The sequence below is a fragment of the Jaculus jaculus genome, chromosome 7 (genome assembly GCF_020740685.1).
Source record: "Jaculus jaculus isolate mJacJac1 chromosome 7, mJacJac1.mat.Y.cur, whole genome shotgun sequence".
In the NCBI taxonomy this organism is placed as follows: domain Eukaryota; kingdom Metazoa; phylum Chordata; class Mammalia; order Rodentia; family Dipodidae; genus Jaculus; species Jaculus jaculus.
Window position 1 is genome coordinate 142,926,378 of NC_059108.1, and position 21,677 is coordinate 142,948,054.

Sequence of the window (21,677 nt, forward strand, 5' to 3'; positions counted from 1 at the left end):
GCAGATATAGGAGGATCGCCATGAGTTCAAGACCATCCTGAAACATAGTAAGTTCCAGGTCAGGTTGGGCTAGAGTGACACCCTACCTTGAAAATAAAACTAAAATAAATTGTACTGAAACTAATACTTTATGTTAGCATTTATGATTGTTCAGTTATGACATCCTAAAGAATAAATTGTATAAATATGTATTGAGTTCATACTGTGTGTCAAGTGCTATTTTAGGTGCAAGAATTGTAGCATATAAAAATCTCTGCCCTCATGAAGTTTCATTCTGTTATATTGGAATATCAAAAATATAGCTCTTGGGCTGGAGAGATGGCTTAGCAGTTAAGCGCTTGCCTGTGAAGCCTAAGGACCCCGGTTCGAGGCTCGGTTCCCCAGGTCCCACGTTAGCCAGATGCACAAGGGGGCGCATGCATCTGGAGTTCGTTTGCAGAGGCTGGAAGCCCTGGCGCGCCCATTCTCTCTCTCTCCCTCTACCTGTCTTTCTCTCTGTGTCTGTCACTCTCAAATAAATAAATAAATAATTTAAAAATTATTAAAAATATAGCTCTTGTCATAAGTAAATTATCTTATTTTTTAAAATATATTTTATTTAGTTAGTTGAGTGAGAGAGAGAGAGAGAGTGAGCGAAAGAAAAAAAAGAGAATGGTATGTCAGGACATGCAACCACTATAAACAAACTCCAGATGCATGTGTCTGCTTGTGTACCTGGCTTGCATGGGTTCTGGAGAATCAAACTGGGATCCTTTGGCTTTTCAGGCAAACACATTAACTGCTAAGCCATTTCTCCAGTCCTAAATTATATTCTATATTCTGTTTCATTCAAGAAATGGAATATGGGGCCTGGAAAGATGGCTTAGTGGTTAAGGTGCATGCCTGTGAAGCCTAACGACCCAGGTTTCATTCTCCAGGTCCCACGTAAGCCAGATGCATAAAGTGGCACATGCATTTGGAGTTTATTTGCAGTGGCTGGACGCCCTGGTGTGCCCATTCTCTCTCTCTCTTCCCTTCTCTCTGTCTCAAATAAATAATCTTTTATAAAAAAGGAAAATGTCCAGGCATGGTGGTACATGCCTTTAACCCCATCACTTGGGAGGCAGATATAGGAGGATCACTGAGTTCAAGGCCAGCCTGGGACTACAGAGCGAGTTCCAGGTCAGTTGGGCTAGAGTGAGACCCTGCTTCAAAAAGAAAAAAAGAAGAAGAAGAAAGGGGGGGGGGAGAAAGAAGAAGAAGGAGGAGGAGAAGGAGAAGGAGAAAAGGAGGAAGGAAGGGAGAAAAAAAGGAAAGAAAGAAAGAAAAGGAAAATGCCATGATCATTAAGACAGTGGTAAGAGAAACCATTCTGCAGTCAGGCACAACTTTGATTTCAGAGTGTCTTTGACTCTTAGTAATTAGTAATTCATGTTAGTGTCGTTTGAGGTGATTCACTCACAGTTTATGATTTCTTCCATTGTTGACCCAATGCAGGATGTTCAGTATGCATCACAACCAACTGCAGCTCTCCTGTCTTCAAAGAAATTTAGTGTTCAGCATTTCAGGGGCTATTGTTATGGTTGAACATGCTGTCAGAAAGTCTGGTTTTGGGGCTGGGGATGTAGTATAGTTGGTAGAAGACTTGCTGAGCAGGCACAAAGTCCTGAGTTCACACAAACCAGATGTGCGTACCTGTAACCCCTGTGCAGGGGAGGCATAGGCAGGAGGATTAGAAATTCCAGGACATCCTAGGCTACATAGTAAGCCAAGGCCAGCCTGAGATATATGAGACCCTATCTGTCAGAATAAAGGAAGGAAAGAAGGGAGGAAGAGAGAGAAGAAAGGAAGGAGGGGAAAGGGAAGGAGGAGCATTTCCTTTCTTTCTTTAAGTCTTAAGCTCCAAAGAATGCCATGAATTTTCTTTGCTTGTTTGTTTTTTGTTTTTTTTTTAATTTTTTTGTTTTATTTTTATTTATTTATTTGAGAGTGACAGAGAGAGGCAGAGAGAGAGAGAGAATGGGCGCGCCAAGGCCTCCAGCCACTGCAAACGAACTCCAGATGCGTGCGCCACCTTGTGCATCTGGCTAACGTGGGTCCTGGGGAATCGAGCCTTGAACTGGGGTCCTTAGGCTTCACAGGCAAGCGCTTAACCGCCAAGCCATCTCTCCAGCCCTGATTTTTGGTTTTTTTGAGGTAAGTTCTCGCTCTAGCCCAGGCTGACTTGGAATTCACTATACAGTCTCAGACAGGCCTCAAACTCACAGTGATATTCCTATGTCTGCCTCCTGAGTGCTGGGATTAAAGGTGTGTGCCACCACGCCGGCATGAATTTGATAGCATGCACCACCACATCTAATCTTTAGCAAAATCTTTAACCATTAGCAAAAATAGGAAAAACAGCCAAGCGTGGTAGCACACATCTTTAACCCCAGCACTCTGGAGGCAGCAGTAGCAGAATGGCTATGAGTTGATAGGCCAGCTTATGCTAGATCAAGACCCTACCTCGAAAAAGACAAAAAAGGAGCCGGGCATTGTGGTGCACGCCTTTAATCCCAGCACTCAGGAGGCAGAGGTAGGAGAATTGCCATGAGTTCGAGGCCACCCTGAGACTACATAGTGAATTCCAGGTCAGCCTGGGCTAGAACGAAACCCTACCTTGAGAAAAAAACAAACAAACAAACAAACAAAACAAAAAAGGAAAAACAAGCATCATGTTTATCAAATACAATAAAGGGCTTTTTAAAGAGAAGAGGAGCCTTTCCTCTCCAAACTGAGGCCTGTGGACAGACTCCCCCAGGACTTGGGTAAAATTGCAGAAGCTGTGCCCCACCACTGACCTCCTAATCAGATTCTCTTCTGCATAAGCTACCCGGTGACACATTCTCCCAGGAAAGCCAGGGAAGCCCCAGTCTGAAGTAGCTCCGACTGCGGCCCGGGGCTGACCTAGCCAGCGTGTTTCTCTGCAGCCAGGGTTTTTTACTTCCTTACATGGTTAGGAAAAAATAAAGTAAAACAAAACAAAAAAAGACTTTCTTAACACAGTCAAATTATACAAAATTTTTATTTCAGTGTCTGTAAAGTTTTATTGGAACACAACTATAGTAGCATATGTTGTCTATGGCTGCTTTGACTCAAAATTAAAAGTTAAGTATTCATGACAGAAACCATTCAGCCTAAAAAGGTTAAAATATTTCCTTTCTGCCTTTTCACAGAAAAAAAATTCCTGGCCTGTTCTAAGTGTACAAGAAGTACTTCCTTCATGAGCATTACAGGAGCTCACAAGTCAGACCCATGGTTTATCCTAATGTGTACAGCATGTTGTCCAATGATTCTTTGTTGAATTAATGAGCAAAATCTATTTAAATATTTATTTATTTTATTTTTTTTTTTTAAATTTTTTATTTATTTATTTGAGAGCGACAGACACAGAGAGAAAGACAGATAGAGGAAGAGAAAGAGAATGGTCGCGCCAGGGCTTCCAGCCTCTGCAAACGAACTCCAGACGCATGCACCCCTTGTGCATCTGGCTAACGTGGGACCTGGGGAACTGAGCCTCGAACCGGGGTCCTTAGGCTTCACAGGCAAGCGCTTAACCGCTAAGCCATCTCTCCAGCCCTATTTATTTATTTTAGGGAGAGGGAGAGAGAGAAATGAATGGGCACACTATGGGCTCTAGCCACTGCAAACAAACTCCAAATGCATGAGCCACCTTGTGTATCTGGTTTACATGGGTTCTGGGGAATCAAAATTATGTCCTTAGGCTTTGCAGGCAAGCACCTTAACTGCTAAGCCATCTCTCCAGTCCTTATATATATATGTGTGTATATGTGTGTGTGTGTGTGTGTGTGTGTGTGTGTGTGTGTGTATTTGGTTTTTCAAGGTAGGGTTTCACTCTAGCCCAGGCTGACCTGGAATTCACTCTGTATTCTCAGGGTGACCTCGAACTCACAGCAATCCTCCTACCTCTGCCTCTCGTGCTGGGATTAAAGGCTTTTAAATATTTTTTAAAATGAGGATTTTAGGGCTGGAGAGATGGCTTAGCCATTAAAGTGCTTGCCTGCAAAGCCTGCGGATCCAGGTTTGACTCCCCAGATCTCACTTAAGCCAGATGCACAAGTGATGCATGCGGAAGGTCACGTATGTACACAAGGTGGCGCACGTGTCTGGAGTCCGATTACAGTGGCTGGAGGCCCTGGCATGCCAATTCTCTCCCTCCTCTCTCATAAAAAAAAGGCCAGTCTGTTGGGCTTGCCTCAAAAAACAAAAAAGAGCACTTTAACTATTTACAAATGAAATATTGGTGAGTAAAAATTTTTCATCAGGGAGTGGCTGGGGAGATGGTCTGTGGGTAAAAGTACTTGTACCATAAGCATGAGGACCTTACTTTGATCCCCAGAACCCACATAAAAAACTGGGCATGGCCATGCACACTTGTAACCCCAGTGCTAGATGGAGACAGGAAGACCACTGGAGTTTGCTGGTCAGCCAGTATAGCCAAAGCAATGAACTTCAAGTTCAAGGAGAAACTTAGTCTCAAGTAAAACAGGTGGAAAGAGTAATAGAGCCAGACGCCCGACGTCCTCCTTTGGCCTGAATACACGTGCGCCCTGGTTCATGCATCTACACACACGCACACAGTAAAAGGTTTTTCCTTGGGGATAAATCTGATATTATTTTCCTGGTAATTGCAATCTTTTAGGATAAAGTACAATTATACTTACTCAGTATATCTTCTCTTATGCTTATGTTGTTAAATGGGATGAATTAACCAGTTTTTCCTCCTTACTACATGACTATTTTAATCTTAATTTGAGAATTTGAAACTCCATTAATCCTCGGTGGCTTTGTAGGTGGAAACCTGCTAGTCCTGGTTGATCAGCACGCCGCCCATGAGCGCGTCCGTTTGGAGCAGCTTATTGCTGGTAAGGATCTGTCTGTACCAGAGGAGATGGGAGACTCCCCCACACGGTTAATATTCCTGAGTCTTTCTTAAGGGAAGATGCAGTGTCTGTTTCAGAAGCTGAGCTGAAGTCCTCTAGTGTGGCCACGTTAGAGCTGAAAGAATGTTGTAGCTTGCTTTACTCATTCAGACAGATGACTTTTTTAACTTGACAATTTGCATATATGTGCATGATGTATTTTGAGACATATAGCTCTTATTGACATGGTCAGAAGCATATTTACTATATATTTGTTGTCCACCCAGAAGTACATAAGGACTAGGCTAGCTTCTTATGACATTTAGCATGAAGATGTGCCCTTCCTATGCCCATGTGCTCTGACTGGCTCTTCTTCACAGCCCACCAGGCAAATCCCACTAGTGCTGAGAAGGCCCAACATAGTGCTTTTCTTCTAAACTCACAGGTACTTTGGAATAGCTAGTAACGTCAAGTTGAGCTCATTCTAAAGGGTTCAAAAAGAAATACACTAATGCTGCCTTTGTGCCCTCATCCCATCCCACCTCGTCTCTTCCACAGGAGGCAGCTAATGGCAGCACTTTTTATGTGTCTTTCCAAAGAAATATGTGCTCTTCCTTTTCTTCTTTTCTTTTCTTTCTTTCTTTTTCTTTCTTTTCCTTCCTTCCTTCCTTCCTTTATTTCTTCCTTCCTTTCTCTCTCTCTCTCTCTCTCTCTCTCTCACTTTCTTTCTTTCTTTCTGGAAACAGGGTCTTACTCTACCCCAGGATGACCTCAAACTCATGGTGATCCTTCTGCCTCAGCCTCCAGAGCGCAACTTGGACTTGAAGGTGTGAGTTACCATGCCTGGCTAATACATGCTTTTGGATTTTTGCGATTCATTTTTGTTATAATGAGGCAGTGTGTTCACCAAGTGATTAGGTACCAAGAAATTTGCATTAACTGGTATAGAGACCCCACTTATGGCTGAGCACTCAGTAGTCACTTTTTCACAGAACTTTGCTGAGTCTTGAGCCTCTGCAGAATCACTGCCCACTGTAAAAAGAAACTTCTGTGACCAAAGCTGAGAGCAGCATTAATCTATGGGCATCAACATAAATATTTCACAGGCAATTTGATGAGCAAAACATATCTTCCATTTAGCCAAATAACAGTAGTAGCTTTCACTCTAGGGCCCATGACGTCTTCAGCTGCTGGCATTGGACTAGGTTTTCAGTACCGGGCATGAATTTCTTCCCAGGGAGTAGATCTCAGCTCTTTATGACTAGAGAGCAGCTAGGATCCCTGTAGCAGTCAGGCCACTGTTGCACCAGTGAGCACGTCTTGGGTAGCTGGTGGGTTGTGTAGCTTGCAGGGTCCACTGCTAGGTGAGGTTGAAAGACGCTTCTCCTGCAGCAAGCGACATCGCAGCTTACAGTGCTGCAAGAGCCAGCCAGCAGGAGGACGCGCCCGACGTGACCTAAGCGTGTGCTTGTAACCCGCGCATCCTTCTCCCCATAGACTCGTACGAGAAGCAACCACAGGGATCTGGCCGGAAAAAATTGCTGTATTCCACGGTAATTCCTCCACTAGAGATCACAGTGACAGAGGAACAGAGGCGACTGCTACGGTTAGTGCCACCATGAAGATGTGGTTCTGGGGGCACAGATTCTCACAATAATTCTGCAAGGCTTTTGTGTGAATGTCCCACTGTTCAGACGAGGAAACTAAGACCTCAGTGTCACACAGCTTGTCCAAGGTCACTACAGTTGTGAAGTGGCAGCACACTCAGAGGCTGTCTTCTGACTTCAGATGACATTCTTTCCTCTGTATCACAGCTAGTGAATATAGGATGGCTTCCCTGATAATTTTTTCCAGCAGCTGGCTTAGAACACGCTTCCCATTTCTTAGGACAGCCAAGGGTCTGTGCTGTGCTGTTTCTGAGAGCACACTGCGCGTCGTAATTGCTTCCAGTCTTCATCGCCTCAGTCCGTTCTAGACTCTGCGTGACCATGACCCCATTGGGAAACAAGCGAGACCCTGGGAGGAAAGAAAGGCAATCACGTAGTGAGTCACAAGCTAGGACATTTTCCACTCTGGGCAGCATAAATTATTGAAAATGAAAGAGGATGTCTGTCGGTTTATTTCAGGTTTGGGAATATGCTGCTGCCAATATGAACATGCTACTACCAATCTTTTTCCCTGGGGCATAATTTTTATTAGAGGCAGATTCACTTACTTACCCTCCTCCCTTCACTCAGGACTTCTCAGTTTCTGAAGCTGTTAATTACCTTCCTCTCTCAATGCTGATTCAAACCAGTTTAGATATTTTCTTTTTTTAAAAAAAATAATTTTATTTATTTGTTGGAGAGAGAGTATGGGTGCACCAGGGCCTCTTGCCATTGCAAATTAATTCCAGATGCATACGTCATTAGTTTTTTTTGTTTTTCTTCTTTCTTTTTTCCTTTTGGTTTTTTGAGATGGGGTCTCACTCTAGCCTAGGCTGACTAGAAGTCACTCTGTAGTCCCAGGCTGACCTTGAACTGAGGGGATCCTCATACCTCTGCCTCCCGAGTACTAGGATCGAAGGTGTGTGCCACCACACGTGGCTTGGTTTTTTTGTTTGTTTCGTTGTTGTTGTTGTTTCGGTTTTTTAAATGTAGGGTCTCACTGTGGCCCAGGCTGACCTAGAAATTCACTATGTAGTCTAGGGTGTCCTCAAACTCACAGCAGTCCTCCTTCCTCTGTCTCCCAAGTGCTGGGATTAAAAGCATGTACCACGATGCCCAGCTCGTTTGTCATATATATATATATATATGTGTGTATATGTATATATATATATATTTTTTTTTTCACTTATTTATTTGAGAGAGCGAAAAAAAGGGAGACAGTAAATGGACATGCCAGGGCCTCCAGCTGCAAATGAACTCCAGATGCACATGCCATCTTGTGCATCTGCCTTACATGGGTCCTGGGGAATTGAAACTGGGTCCTTTGGCTTTGCAGGCAAGTGCCTTAACTGCTAAACCATATTTCCATCTCCCCAGCCCTTATTTGTTTATTTATTTTATTTTTTGTTTTTTGAGGTAGGGTCTCACTCTAGCGAAGGCTGACCTGGAATTAGTCTCAGGCTGGGCTCTAATTTACAGCAATCCTCCTACCTCGGCCTTCCAAGTGCTGGGATTAAAGGCATGTGCCACCATGTCTGGCCCCATCAGGCTTTTTATTTGTTACGGTTTGTTTGTTTGTTTGTTTGTTTTTGTTTTTTCGAGGTGGAGTCCCACTCTAGCCCAGGCTGACCTGGAATTCACTATGTAGACTCAGGGTGGCCTTGAACTCATTGCAATCCTCCATGCCCAGCTCCTATTAGGCTTTGTAAACAAGCATGAACCATCTCAGGCATTTTTTAGAGTTTCTCCCAAACTCTTTAAGTGTAGGTTAGCAGTTCCTTGATGAAGAATAAATATTTAGGCCAGGTATAGTGGCACATGCCTTTAATCCCAGCACTCAGGAGGCCAAGGCAGGAAGAGTGAGTGAGTTCAAGGCCACCCAGAGACTATGTGTGAATTCCAGGTGATCCTGGGATAGAGCAAGACCCTACCTCAAAAAACCAAAATAAAAAAAGAATAAGGAGCTGGGCATGGGAGGCAGAGGTAGGAGGATCACTGAGAGCTCGAGGCTACCCTAAGACTACATGGTGAATTCCAGGGCAGCCTGAACTAGACTGAGACCCTACCTCGAAAAACCACACACACACAAACACAAATAAAAATAAAAATATTCATAAACAAGATTAAGAAATAAACTGATTCTCCTAATAGAAAAATACTTGGAGGATTTGTCCCAGCACCCCAGTGAACAGATGAAAACTCAGTGTTGAGCCCTGTAAATCTATTATTTCCCAGAATTCCCTGCAACTGCAACATTGCCAGATAGTTTGTTGGTTCATCTGTCTTCCATGTTTTATGCTCGGGTGCCTCTTTTGCATCACTGTCTTGTGTTCTGGGAGCCATTATGAAAGAAAGAAAGGGTCACTTGAGCACAAAATCCACCATCCTAAGGCTGGGCTGACAACCAAGCAGGCCGCCGGGTGACTGACAGGTGTGGCACCTCGGCCTGGCCGTGCGGGACAACGGGATGATTCAGCCGGCAGCACGTGAGGTTTATCACTCTACTCAGAGCTGTTCGCGGTTCCAACCTCGTGGCTGGGGATGTGGCTCGTTTGTGCAAGGTTCCTTCTCCAGAATAAAGAGGGGGCAAAGAATTGTTTTCTTGGGGAATTTTCTATTTCATATTTTTGGATCATAGTCAACTGCAAGTACCTAAAATCCTGGAAAGTAAAACCGTAGATGAGAAGGAACTGCTATAATTCCAAAAGGAAATTTGATGGTAAGATCTGAAACACCTGTAAGAGTAAGGAAAGTGATACAACTTGCTGGGTGTGATGGTGCACGCCTGTCATCCCAGCCCTCAGGAAGCCAAGGTAGGAGGATCGCTGTGAGTTCTAGGCCAGCCTGATACTTCATGGTGAATTCCAAGTCAGCCTGGGCTAGAATGAGACCCTACCTCAAAAATAAAAAAAAATACAACTGTTAAAGGTTTGAAAAATGAACAGGTATTTGGGACTTGTACTAAAACATGAGTGAAGTAATGCTTTTACATTTGAGGCTGTTTCTTTAGGTATTATCACAACAATTTGGAAGATCTTGGTCTTGAGCTGATCTTTCCAGACACTAGTGATTCTCTGGTCCTTGTGGGAAAAGTACCACTGTGTTTTGTAGAAAGAGAAGCCAATGAAATTCGAAGAGGACGATCTACCGTGACTAAGACTATTGTGGAGGTGAGACATACCTTCTAATGTCAAGGAAACTGCTGAGTGGCAATGATCGAACATTTTGAGATTCTCTGCACTTGCCTTTATTCAACACACATTTATGATATTTACATGCAATGTTCCAAATGCTAGAAATTAAAAGATGAATTAGTTCAATGTGTAGAGGAAAAAAATTTAGGTAGTTGAATATAATACAGTGAATTTTGACTAGTAGAGGTATGTTCAAAAAGTATTATAGGGCTGGAGAGATGGCTTAGCGGCTAAGGAGCTTGTGAAGCTTAAGGACCTACTTAGGTTAAATTTCCCAATACCCATGTAAGCCAGATGGACAAGGTGGTGCATGTGTCTGGAGTTTGTTTGCAGTGGCTAGAGGTCCTGGAATGCCCATTCTCTCTATCTGCCTCTTTTTTTTCTCTGTCTTTCAAAGAAATTAATTAATAAATAAAATTTTTTTTTTTTGAGGTAGAGTTTCACTCTAGCCCAGGCTGACCTGGAATTCACTACGTAGTCTCAGGGTGGCCTTGAACTCACAGCGATCCTCATACCTCTGCCTCCCGAGTGCTGGGATTAAAGGCGTGTGCCATCACGCCCGGCTAAGTAAAATTTTTTAAAAAGTATTATATGGGGCTGGAGAGCTGACTCACTGGTTAAAGGCACTTGCTTGCAAAGCTTGGTGGCCTGGGTTCCGTTACCCAGTACCCATGTGAACCAGGTGGACAAAGTGGCCCCTGCGTCTGGAGTTCATTTGCAGTGGGACTAGGCCTTGCTGTGCCCATTCTCATGTTCTCTCTCTTCCTCCTTCTCTCTCCATGAAAATAAATAAAAGCCAGTGTATTTTTAAACACCATTATAGGGGCTGGGGAAATGACTCAGCTGTTGAAGGGGCTTGCTTGCAAAGCCTGTTAGCCCAGCTTCAATTTCACAGCAACCAGAATAAAGCTGGATGCGAAAAGTGGTGCAAATGTTCATTTGCAGTGGCAAGAGATCCTAGCATGTACTCACATGCACACACATGTAAACAAGTAATTTTTTTGAGATAGGGTCTCACTCTAGCCCAGACTGACCTGGAACTCACTTTACAGCCCAGGCTGGCCTCAAACTCATGGCAACCCTCCTACCTCAGCCTTCATTCATGGTGCTGGGATTAAAGGCATTCACCACCACACCCAGCTAAATAAGTGATTTTTTTTGAAAGTGTTATAGATAGCCAGGCATGGTGGCACATGCTTGTCATCTCAGCACTCAGGAGGCTGAGGAAGGAGGATCACCTCAGCTTCATAGTGAGTTCCTGTAAGCAAACAAACAAGTGAAAGGGTTATGGAAATACAGAATGATTACCATGCCTAGGGAAAGAAATGTCAAGGAACTTGCCACGGAAGGGCTGTTTTCTTACTAAAAGCTTATGGAAAGGTAAGATACTGCCAAGTCCAGAGGAGGGGAGAAAGGTTCCTAGACAAATTAACTGATGTGAGAAACCTGAAGTAGCTCCTGTGAATGGGACTACACACATCGGGGCTCCAGTCCAGGCGTCAGCGGGACAGAGGGAGGACTAGATGAGGCCACATAGGTTGTCAAGGCCAAATTAGAAAGGAACGGAGCATACTCTGTTAAATAATTTTCACCTCATCTTACCAAGCAGGAGAGTAATATGTGTTCAGGATTGAATTTAAGTATGATTACATGTATGTTTTATAAAAGTCTTTAAAGCAAGCTGGGCATGGTGGCGTACGTCTTTAATCCCAGAACTGGGGAGGCAGAGGTAGGAAGATTGCTGAGAGTTGGAGTCCTGAGACTACATAGTGAATTCCAGGTCACCCTAGACCGGAGTGAGACCCTACCTCGAAAAAACATTTAAAAAAAAAGTCTTTAAAGCTGTTACTGGGATGGGTATTATTTTTGTTTTATGTTATTTCATTTTTTTAACAACAAATATACTTTATTTTTTGGTCATGCCTTTCTCCTATCTTTCCTGTTTTCCATTACAGTTTTATTTATCTGTTTTTTCTCCACTAGTTTAGAAGTTATATATTTCACTTATATCCTTTTAAAGACTAACCTTGAACATTAGCATACAAAGTTTAAAGGTAATTTGTTCCTCTGTTCTCTCCCTAAACTATACAAAAGCCTTATAACCTTCTCATTTTCTCATTGCTATAAACAAATACCTGGCAGGAAGCAAGTTAAGGAAGTGAGACTTTATCTCTGCTTCCAGTTCACGGGTGTACTCCACCATGGAGGGTGGAGTGGGACCACGGCGGCGGCAGCTTGAGGCAGCTGATCACATTCAGTCCACAGTGGGGAAGCAAAGGACCATGAATGCTGTTGCTGAGCTCACGTTCTCCTTTAAAAAATATTGTGTGTGTGTGTGTGGTGTGTATGGTATATGCACATGTATGTGCCCATGCAGTGCCCCGGGTGATCTCTGTGGTGGCTGGAGGGGAATGTCGGTACTCTGCCACATCGCTCTTACTGACCCTGGAGCTTGCCATCTGCTTTCTTGCTTGCTTGTTTTAGCAAGCCCCAGCTATTCTCAGGTCTCTTTTCCCCACAGGACTGGGGTCATAGGCGCACATGGCCATAGCCAGCTGTTTATGTGGGTCCTGGAATTCAAACCTGAGCAGGCTCGCCGGCTTCCTCAGGCCCTCGTGCTTGCACAGAAAGCGCTCTTAACCTCTGAGCCATCTCTTCAGCCCCTCTTCCATTCTTTTTCAAGTTCACCTGCTGGTTTATTTCATTATGACTTCTTTTTCTCTAACTCACTATTTGAAGTACAAGTCATTGAACATCAATTCAGTGTACCATTTACCTAGAAATCTGAGTTACCTCAGTAATATCTAAAATAAAATTCAGCAGACATTAAGTGTCTAAGTCAGGGAGTAGGCTAATTTGGGAAGGGCTGGAGGTCAGGTGAAGTCTGCTCTCATATCACCCTAGTCTGGTATTGCACTGATTGACTGAAATACAAGAGGGTGAAGACTTGGCTAAGATAGTGGCAATAGCAGTGGAAAAGAGACATGTTAAAGACCTAGATGGAAAGTAAACTGACGACTTCAGAGACCAGATGAGCAGAGAACCCAGAATGAATAAGGACAAAATACAGGGCTGGAGAGAGCTCAGTGGTTAAAGGTACTTGCTTGCAAAGCCTGCCAGGCTGGGTTCAATTCCCCAGTATTCACGTAAATCCAGATACACAAAGTGGCACATGCGTTGTTTTGCAGCAGCAAGAAGCCCTAGTGTGTCCATGCATACTCTCACTCTCAGCTCACAAATAAAGTTTTTTTTTTAACTTTTTTTTTCAAGGTAGGGTCTCATTCTAGCCCAGGCTGACCTGGAATTCACTATGTAGTCTTAGGGTGGCCTCAAACTCAAGACAATCCACCTACCTCTACCTCCCAAGTGCTGGGATTAAAGGTGTATGCCATCATGCCTGGCTTTTTTTTTTTTTTTTACTTTTTATTGACAACTTCCATACATTTATACAACATACCATGATCATAGTCCCCTCCCAACCACCTCCCCTTTTCCCTCTTCCCAACCCCCCTTCACTGAATCCCTTCAAGATACATATAGCTTCCATAATTATAGACAACAAACCATGGTAAGTCCCTTCCCCCAGGGTATTTCTTTAAAAGATGTATCACAGTGACTGTGAGCTTGATGATAGATAGGGTGACGACACAGCTTGATGGCAGAGGGTGGAAGAGTGGTCCAGCTGATGACGGAGGATAACGGGCCATTGACAGGAAGTAGAAGGGGAGCAGCGCACCCGGTGCAGGGGTAGATCACAGCCTTGGTACAGACATGTTCTGCCTTTACGTCAGGAGGTCCAGTGGCTCTCGCACCTGAGAAAGAAATCCAGGCTGTGAGCTGGGCGTGGTGGTGCGCGCCTTTAATCCCAGCACTAAGGAGACAGAGGTAGGAGGATCCGGTGAGTTCAGTGCCACCCTGGGACTACATAGTGAATTGCAAGTGTGCCTGGGCTTGAGTGAGACCCTTCCCCAAAAGAAAAGGCCAGGGGGTGGGGAGAGCAAAGGGCAGAGCCTGCGGAACACCTGCTCTGAAAGTGTATGTGTGTTACTTAGCAAAGGTCAGGGACGTGGCTGCTGAAAGAAAAAACTGTAAGGATGACTGAAAATATTTTAGGGGAAGAAAACTGGGAAAGGGGAATGTTGTCTAAACTAAGTGAAGCTGCAAGTAATAAGGGAACCATCCAGCAGTGGACACAAAGTAAACTTGGGAAGTTAAGAGTTGGCTGTCATGAGAACATTGGTCATATTCTGGAATATTCCATGGGGATGAAGTCTGGCATAAGGCAGAGCACAGTGGGTCAGGAGCAAGTTCAGTAGGGAGAAGTGAGACCAAATAGACCACTCTTAAGAATTCTGGCCAGCATGCTAGCATACGCTGTAATTCCAGCACTCAGGAGGCTGGAAAAAGAGAATCTCAAGTTTGAAGCTAGCCTGAAGTATATATGGATAATCCTTTCTCAAAAAAAAAAAAAAAAAAAAAAAGGGTGGGGATGTAGTTCATTGGTAGAGCCCTTCCTAGTATGTACAAAGCCTTGGATTTGATCCCTGACACTAAAAACAAACAAATATTTTTTAAAAAGAAGGTAGGGTAGTAGCTAAAGATTGGCATAGCTGAGAGGTATGTGTATGGCAGCCCAGAAGGCTGAAAGGGGGTTGGTTGGTTTGTTTGTTTTAAGATGCAAGCGTCTGAGTTGTTTCTAGGCTAAGGGTGAGAGGACATTCAAGAACAAGAGACACAATGGTGCCAACTGTGGGATCACCTTGATTTTACCCTTTCCAAAACTGACTTTTGATCCAGTAGCCTTGGCTTTGCCTTCAGCAGAACTCTTTTGTGCCTTATTTCTTCTAAGACTCATGCTCCAAATTTTCTTGAACTCAAAAGATAGAATCTGTTAGAATCTCTCATTGTAATTGAATACCTAAAAACCTTAACCAGAAGATTATGATAAAAATCTTCTCCTGAAGTGACTTCAAAGACTACTACTGCTTAAGTGTTTACTTCAAACTGAAACAAAGCTTATGGTTTCAGAAAATCTTGATTACATTAAATCAGGCTGATCAGGAGATAGTTTGTTGATTTTGGAAGATGTTAGAACAAATTCAGTGTTTTGAGAAGATAAATACTTGAATCCTAGCAGATGGCAGTCATTGATATGTCCTTTAAAGTTCTGTATTCCAAGCCGGGCATGGTAGTGCACATCTTTAATCCTAAGCATTTGGGAGGCAGAGGTAGGAGGATGGCTGTGAGTTCGAGGTTACCTTGAGACTACAGAGAGAAATGCAGGTCAGCCTGAGCTAGAGGAAGACTCTACCTCGAAAATAATAATAATAATAATAATAATAATAATAATAATAATAAGTTCTGTATTCTGGGGCTGGGGAGATGGCTCAGCAGGTAAGAGCATTTGCCATGCAAGCATGAAGGTCTGGGAGGGCCTGGAACCACCCAAGTTTGATCCTGAAGCACCCATGTGAAAAGCTGGACATGATTCCGGTTCTGCAGGAAGTAGCCTGGAGATGCTCTGGGACTCACTAGTCAGCCAGTTTGCCCAGAAAACAGTAGTTCAAGTTCAGTGAGACACTCTGTCTCAAGAAAACACATGGGTGAGCAATAGAAGAGGACGCCTGACATTCTCGTGTGGCCTCCACCTGTGTGCCAGGGAGGTGCACGCATCTGCACATACACAGCATGGCATACATAGTACATACGTATGCAAAATAAATTAATAATGTTCTGTATTCTAGCCTGATGAATGAACCTTTAAGCATTTTTTGTTTGTTTATTTTGAGGTAGGGTCGCACTCTAGCCCATGCTTACCTGGAGTTTACTATGTAGACTCACAGTGGTCTTGAACTCACAGTGATCCTTCTACCTCTGCCTCCTGGATGCTGGGATTAAAGGCGTGCACCACCACTCCTGGCTTCTTTAAACATCTTAAGCAATACCCAGCATTAACTGAACATTTGAAATATTAAATGAGCTGAGAGTATGAGCCCTCCTTCCCTCACAAACTTTATAAAGCCCCAGATGTGCATGCACAAGAGAGAAGAGCAAAGAAATTACCTTTAATTTCTATTATACTAAGCTTTGTTTATGGGTCAGGTATTATGAGACATCTTTCTATTTAGGTCTGTTTGGGAATACATGTGTCTAAAAATATTTACAATATGCTAGGCATGGTGGCACATGACTTTAAAATCCAAGCACTCGGGCTGAAGAGATGGCTTAACAGTTAAGCACTTGCCTGTGAAGTTTAAGGACCCTGGTTCAAGGCTCGATTCCCAAGGACCCACGTTAGCCAGATGCACAAGTGGGCACACGCATCTGGAGATCGTTTGCAGTGCCTGGAAGCCCTGGCGCTCCCATTCTCTCTCTCTCTCTCTCTCTGTGCCTCTTTCTCTCCCTGTCTGTCACTCTCAAATAAATAAATAAATAATAAAAAAAATAAAATCCAAGCACTCGGGAGGCAGAGGTAGGAGGACAGTGTGAGGCCAGCCTGGGACCACAGAGGGAGTTCCACGTCAGCCTGGGCTAGAGTGAGACCCTACCTCAAAACAAAATCCAAAAAATATTTACAATGTAATATTTTCTACTTAGTTCTTGGTAACTATGCTCACTTATAACCTTGGCAGACCAGCGTCAGAAGGTGGGGAAATCGTTTTCTGAGTCTGATTTGAAAAGAAATGCACCCTGTTGTAATGTTAGGAAGGTTATTTATGCAGAAGTAAAGAACTCCTGTGTTTTATTGTAAGAAATCATTCAATGTGCAATTATCTCAAGACAGTTTGTACCTCCAGAGGCTAAACAAACTGGTAGCATTAAATAGAAGCAACTTTAGATTTTTTTTGTAAATATTAATATTATGTGCAGGGCTATAGATACACAAAAGGTTACCACATAGCCATGCATGGTGGTATATGCCCGTAATCCCTGCAGCAGGAAGGTAGAGGCAGGAATATCACAAGTTTAAGGCCAGACTAGGCTTCATAATGAGAATCTGTCTTGAAAAGACAACAAGAAAAGTTTCTCCAGGGACAGAGATATGTGGGGGAGGAGAATTGATCTAAAGAAAATTGTTTTAAAAATAGCTTGTGGGAAGTAAAGTGACTATTTATTTATGTTTGTAATATTTAAACAAGAGACTGAGTGTACAGTTGTGTTGATGAGTTTTCTGTATTCTCAGCTTGTGTGTAATAATGCACTTGTTCTGGCTATGATTATTTTCTACTTTTTTTTTTTTTTTTTTTTTTTTTTTTTTTTTTTGAGGTAGGGTCTCACTCTGGCCCAGGCTGACCTGGAATTCACTATGGAGTCTCAGGGTGGCCTCGAACTCATGGTCATCCTCCTACCTCTGCCTCCCGAGTGTTGGGATTAAAGACGTGCGCCACCACGCCCGGCTTCTGGCTATGATTATAAATAAAATCAAAAAGCCATACAACAAGCCGAGTGTGGTGGCGCACGCCTTTAATCCCAGCACTCGGGAGGCAGAGGTAGGAGAATCGCCGTGAGTTCAAGGCCACCCTGAGACTACATAGTGAATTCCAGGTCAGCCTGAACCAAAGTGAGACCCTACCTCGAAAAACCAAAAACAAACAAAAAAATCCATACAACAAATTTATACCTAAGTGCTGCCCTACAAAGATCCTGTCCTTCTGGAGGCACATTTTAAGGAAGAAAATTGATATATTTTATAAACTCTCAAAGGTTAAGCACAGCAGAACAGTACATTAATGCCTATTTTCCTTTCCCTTTTGGCTTTGTAGGAATTTATTCGAGAACAAGTGGAGGTAAGCTTTTTGTTGCAGTTATCTTCTCGTTGCGTAAAGCATCTGACCAGAGGCAGCTAGTGGGAGGAAAGGGTTTATTTTGGTTTACAGTCTCAAGGGGAAGTTTCATGGTGTCAGGAGAAGGCATGGCATGAGCAGAGGTTGGACGTCACCTCTGCCACAGCAGGTGGACAACAGCAGCAGGAGAGTGAGCCCACCCAACACTGGCAAGCCAGGGCCATAAACCCTGAAGGTCCACCCTGAGCAACACACCTCCTCCAGCAAGACTGCACCTCCCAAGATGCCACCAGCTGAGGACCAAGTATACAAAACATGAGTTTATGGGGGATATTGGACCTAAACCACACTTTTCTCTGATTTTGAGATGTCCCATAGAAGTACCACACACTAAAGGCTTTTTTTTTTTAAATTATTTATTTATTTATTTATTTGAAAGCGACAGACACAGAGAGAAAGACAGAGGGAGAGAGAGAGAATGGGCGCGCCAGGGCTTCCAGCCTCTGCAAACAAACTCCAGATGCGTGCGCCCCCTTGTGCATCTGGCTAACGTGGGACCTGGGGAACCGAGCCTCGAACCGGGGTCCTTAGGCTTCACAGGCAAGCGCTTAACCGCTAAGCCATCTCTCCAGCCCACTAAAGGCTTTTTTGTCCCATTTCTCTTCTATTACAAACAGATGCTGCAGACCACAGGAGGCATCCAAGGGACATTGCCGCTGACGGTGCAGAAGGTGTTGGCCTCCCAAGCCTGCCATGGTGAGAGCACATGCAACCAGCTAGCAAGTCCTGGTGTGCCAAACACTGAAGGGGGTTACTGTGATTGTGGAAGAGGCACATCTCTGTGCACCTTTTGAAGACTGTGGTTTAGGTCAAGAAAGTAAATCTACCTTAAAAACTTATTTTCCCAAAGCAAAATACCTGTACTGACTGACATTAGCAGAAAAGCAGGCCCTAGAGGAGGTGGTCTTAGAGTCAGGCTCAGACAGAGCCGAGCGCTCGTCTCAGGGCGAGGAAGCAGTCTGGTAGAGCCGCTGCGGCAAGGGGCCATCGTGACAAGCAGCGAAGAGACCAAGCAACTAGGCGGGAAAGAAGGAGCAGAGAGCAGAAAGATCCAGTAAAACCTGTAGCTGATAGAAAAGGCATTAGAAGTCCCTCAGTGAGGCGTGACGACCAGGGGCCATAGCATGGGGTGTGTGTGTCAGTGAAGCGCATGTCTGCAGCCTCCTGCAACAGTCACTTGCCCACACTGGCGTCTCCAACCTACTGACATTCCCATTTTATTCCCTCCTCTGTTAGCTCTTGTCACCTTCTGTCTTTCCCAGCTTAGTGAAAAGGGTCCATCCTGTCTCCTGCAAAGATCCCAGCGCTCTTTGTCCCTTTATCCCGTCTTCACCCCCTTTTAGCTGCCCTCTCACCAACCACCACCATTGCGGTGCTCACGCGCTCCCTGGATTCATCTCCACAGACACTGACTGCTGCCACATTCACGGCCTGAAAAGGCGGCTTACACAAAGTTGCACTAGGTGGATAACCTATAGCTGAATAAATTAATGTAGGAATAAAGGTGAGTTCTAGCTATGAGAGTTTAGATTAGGAAGATTATAATAGAAGTTTTAAAAATGGAGGGAATAGGGCTGGGGAGATGGCTTAGCAGTTAAGGCGCTTTCCTGCAAAGCCTAAGGAACCATGTTTGACTCCTCAGATCCCATGTAAACCAGACACACAAGGTAATGCATGCACAAGGTGGCACATGTGTCTGGAGTTCGATTGCAGTGGCTGAAGGCCCTGGCATGCCAATTCTCTCTGTCTCTCATAAAAAAATAGTAAAAACTAAAAAAAAAAAGGAATAAAATGAGCACTCTAAGGAAATAATTAGAGGTTGCTTTCGGAAGGCCTGTGTGCGGGGCTCCCCCCGCAGGTAGTGCTGAGGAAGGACCAGGCCCGCTGGTTCCTCCCAAGGGATTGAGGAGGAGGGTGGGTGTTGACGGCCAGGGACACACCACTGAGTCGGGACTCCCCTCCAAACAGTCAGGCGTGTTAGGCAGGAGCTTATATATCATTGAGAACGAGGGCGGGACCTCAGGAGGGGATAAGGTGTAAGGGCCAATAGCATAACGCGTCTTTTGAGATGATTGGTTCTAGGTGCACGTGGGTGCGCGGAGGAACTCCTACACGGGGGGGGGGGGGGGGGGGGGGGGGGGGGGGCGGAGTAGCAGGCCAGAGGCCATTAGGTGTCCTTCTGTGTCCTAGCTGGACAGAGACAGGTCGCCAAACTTTAGCTAGGCTCAGGAAGTTCCACCAGGCCTCACGCCCGGGCCTCTCAAGGCCCTACACCTGTGGACAAATGATAACTTCAACTTCACAGTCCATTAAGTAGGCAAAAATATTACCCTGTGTCTTTAAGGCAAACCCTGAAAGCAAGCTCGTAACAAGTTAAGGAATTCCTCCTGGACACATACTCCACAAGGAAAAGCTGAGCAGGAGGGCAGTCCTGAATCCTCCGCCTCTTCCATGGCCTTAAGTGCCAGCTTCAAGCAGTCTCAAAGCCTCACCAAAGAAGTCTGAGAAATGTTGCTTTTTCACGTGTTTGGCTTTCAGCATTGGTTCCTTACCACCATGGCCTCTTTCATTTAGGGGCCATTAAGTTTAATGATGGCCTGAGCCTGGAGGAGTGCTATCGCCTTATTGAAGCTCTGTCCTGGTGCCAGCTGCCATTCCAGTGTGCCCATGGGCGACCTTCTATGCTGCCATTGGCGGACATGGACCACTTGGAGCAGGAAAAGCAGGTACACCTGTGACTGGTAGGAGCAGGAGGGAGCAACGGTCAGTTTTTCTTTCTTCTCCAGCTTCTGCTATCCAAATGTAATATTTTTATCCTTTCCAAAATAAGGGAGGTTTTTTGCTTTGGTTTTCTTTGTTTTTGTTTTTTTTCAAGGTAGGGGCTCACTCTATCCCAGGCTGGCCTCGAACTCACAGTGATCCTCCTACCTCTGCCTCCCAACTGCTGGAATTAAAGGCATGCCCTACCGATGCACCAAGCCTGGCAAAATAAGGGAGTTTTGTAAAACGCAAACTTGAGGTTTCATTTAAAGTCTCTTCATTTGGTTCTTCCAGCTCACATTTAAAATGGAGCTCAAACTAAAATGTCTTGTGGTTTTTAAGCTTAGCATATGTACAGGCTTACATATCCCGAGTATCATTTGCCTACTGGCTCTGGGCTTGTTAAGATTCTTCCTGTGGGGGAGAGATAATTGGTAGAAATGCAGTGAACTCATTGCGGACAAAATATGGCTGAAACATCCAGTGTCTTGCTAGTACATGCTAGAATGATGACCTGTGGGCATAACTCGCCATCTCCAAGGATACCTTGAGCTGTAGCTTGAGGATCATCAGTCAAGGAACCAGGCTTGGTGGCGTGTACACTACATTGAGGCATGGAGTGGCTTAAGTTAAGAACATCTTCTTTTCTTCTTCTTCTTTTTTTTTTTTTTTTTTTTGTTTGTTTGCTTGTTTTGTTTTTCAAGGTAGGGTCTTGCTCTAGCCCAGGCTGACCTGGAATTCACTAAGTAGTCTCAGGGTGGCCTCAAACTCATACCGATTCTCCTACTCTGCAATCTTTTATTTTGCTTATCATTCCTGCTAACAGCTGTCTAGGCCTTTCTCTCTCTCTTTCTTTCTTTCTTTCTTTCTTTCTTTCTTTCTTTCTTTCTTTCTTTCTTTCTTTCTTTTTTTTCTTTTGGTTTTTCGAGGTAGTGTTTCACTTTAGCTCAGGCTGACCTGGAATTCTCTATGTAGTCTCAGGATGGCCTGGAACTCATGGTGTTCCTCCTACCTCTGTCTCCCAACTGGTGGGATTAAAGGCGTGCGCCACCACGCCTGGCCTTTCTTTCTTTTTCAAAATGATTTTTCTTTACTTATTTACAAACAGAAGTCAGAGAGAGGGGAGGGAGAGAGAGAGAGAGAGAGTGAGAGAATGAGCATATCAGGGTCTCCTGTCACTGCAAACAAACTCCAGATGCATTCACCATCTTGTGCATCTGCCTTTTCGTGGGTACTGGAGAATCAAACCTGGGTCCTTTGGCTTTGCCAATAAGTGCCTTAACCACTAAGCCATCTCTCCAGTCCACAGGCCTGCCTTTCTTTCATTTTTGT

At 44.3% G+C, this 21,677-nt stretch overlaps 1 protein-coding gene across 2 annotated transcripts in view; it reads left to right on the top strand.

Moving 5' to 3' along the window:
• Positions 1-21,677, top strand: part of Mlh3 (mutL homolog 3) — a 43,076-nt gene that overhangs the window by 19,115 nt on the left and 2,284 nt on the right. For both annotated transcript variants that reach the window (XM_045154584.1, XM_045154585.1), the window contains 6 exons: positions 4,833-4,904; positions 6,399-6,507; positions 9,558-9,717; positions 17,505-17,528; positions 18,203-18,281; positions 20,160-20,311. In XM_045154584.1, coding sequence (XP_045010519.1) covers positions 4,833-4,904; positions 6,399-6,507; positions 9,558-9,717; positions 17,505-17,528; positions 18,203-18,281; positions 20,160-20,311 — 596 coding nt within the window. The remainder of the gene's footprint in view (positions 1-4,832; positions 4,905-6,398; positions 6,508-9,557; positions 9,718-17,504; positions 17,529-18,202; positions 18,282-20,159; positions 20,312-21,677) is intronic.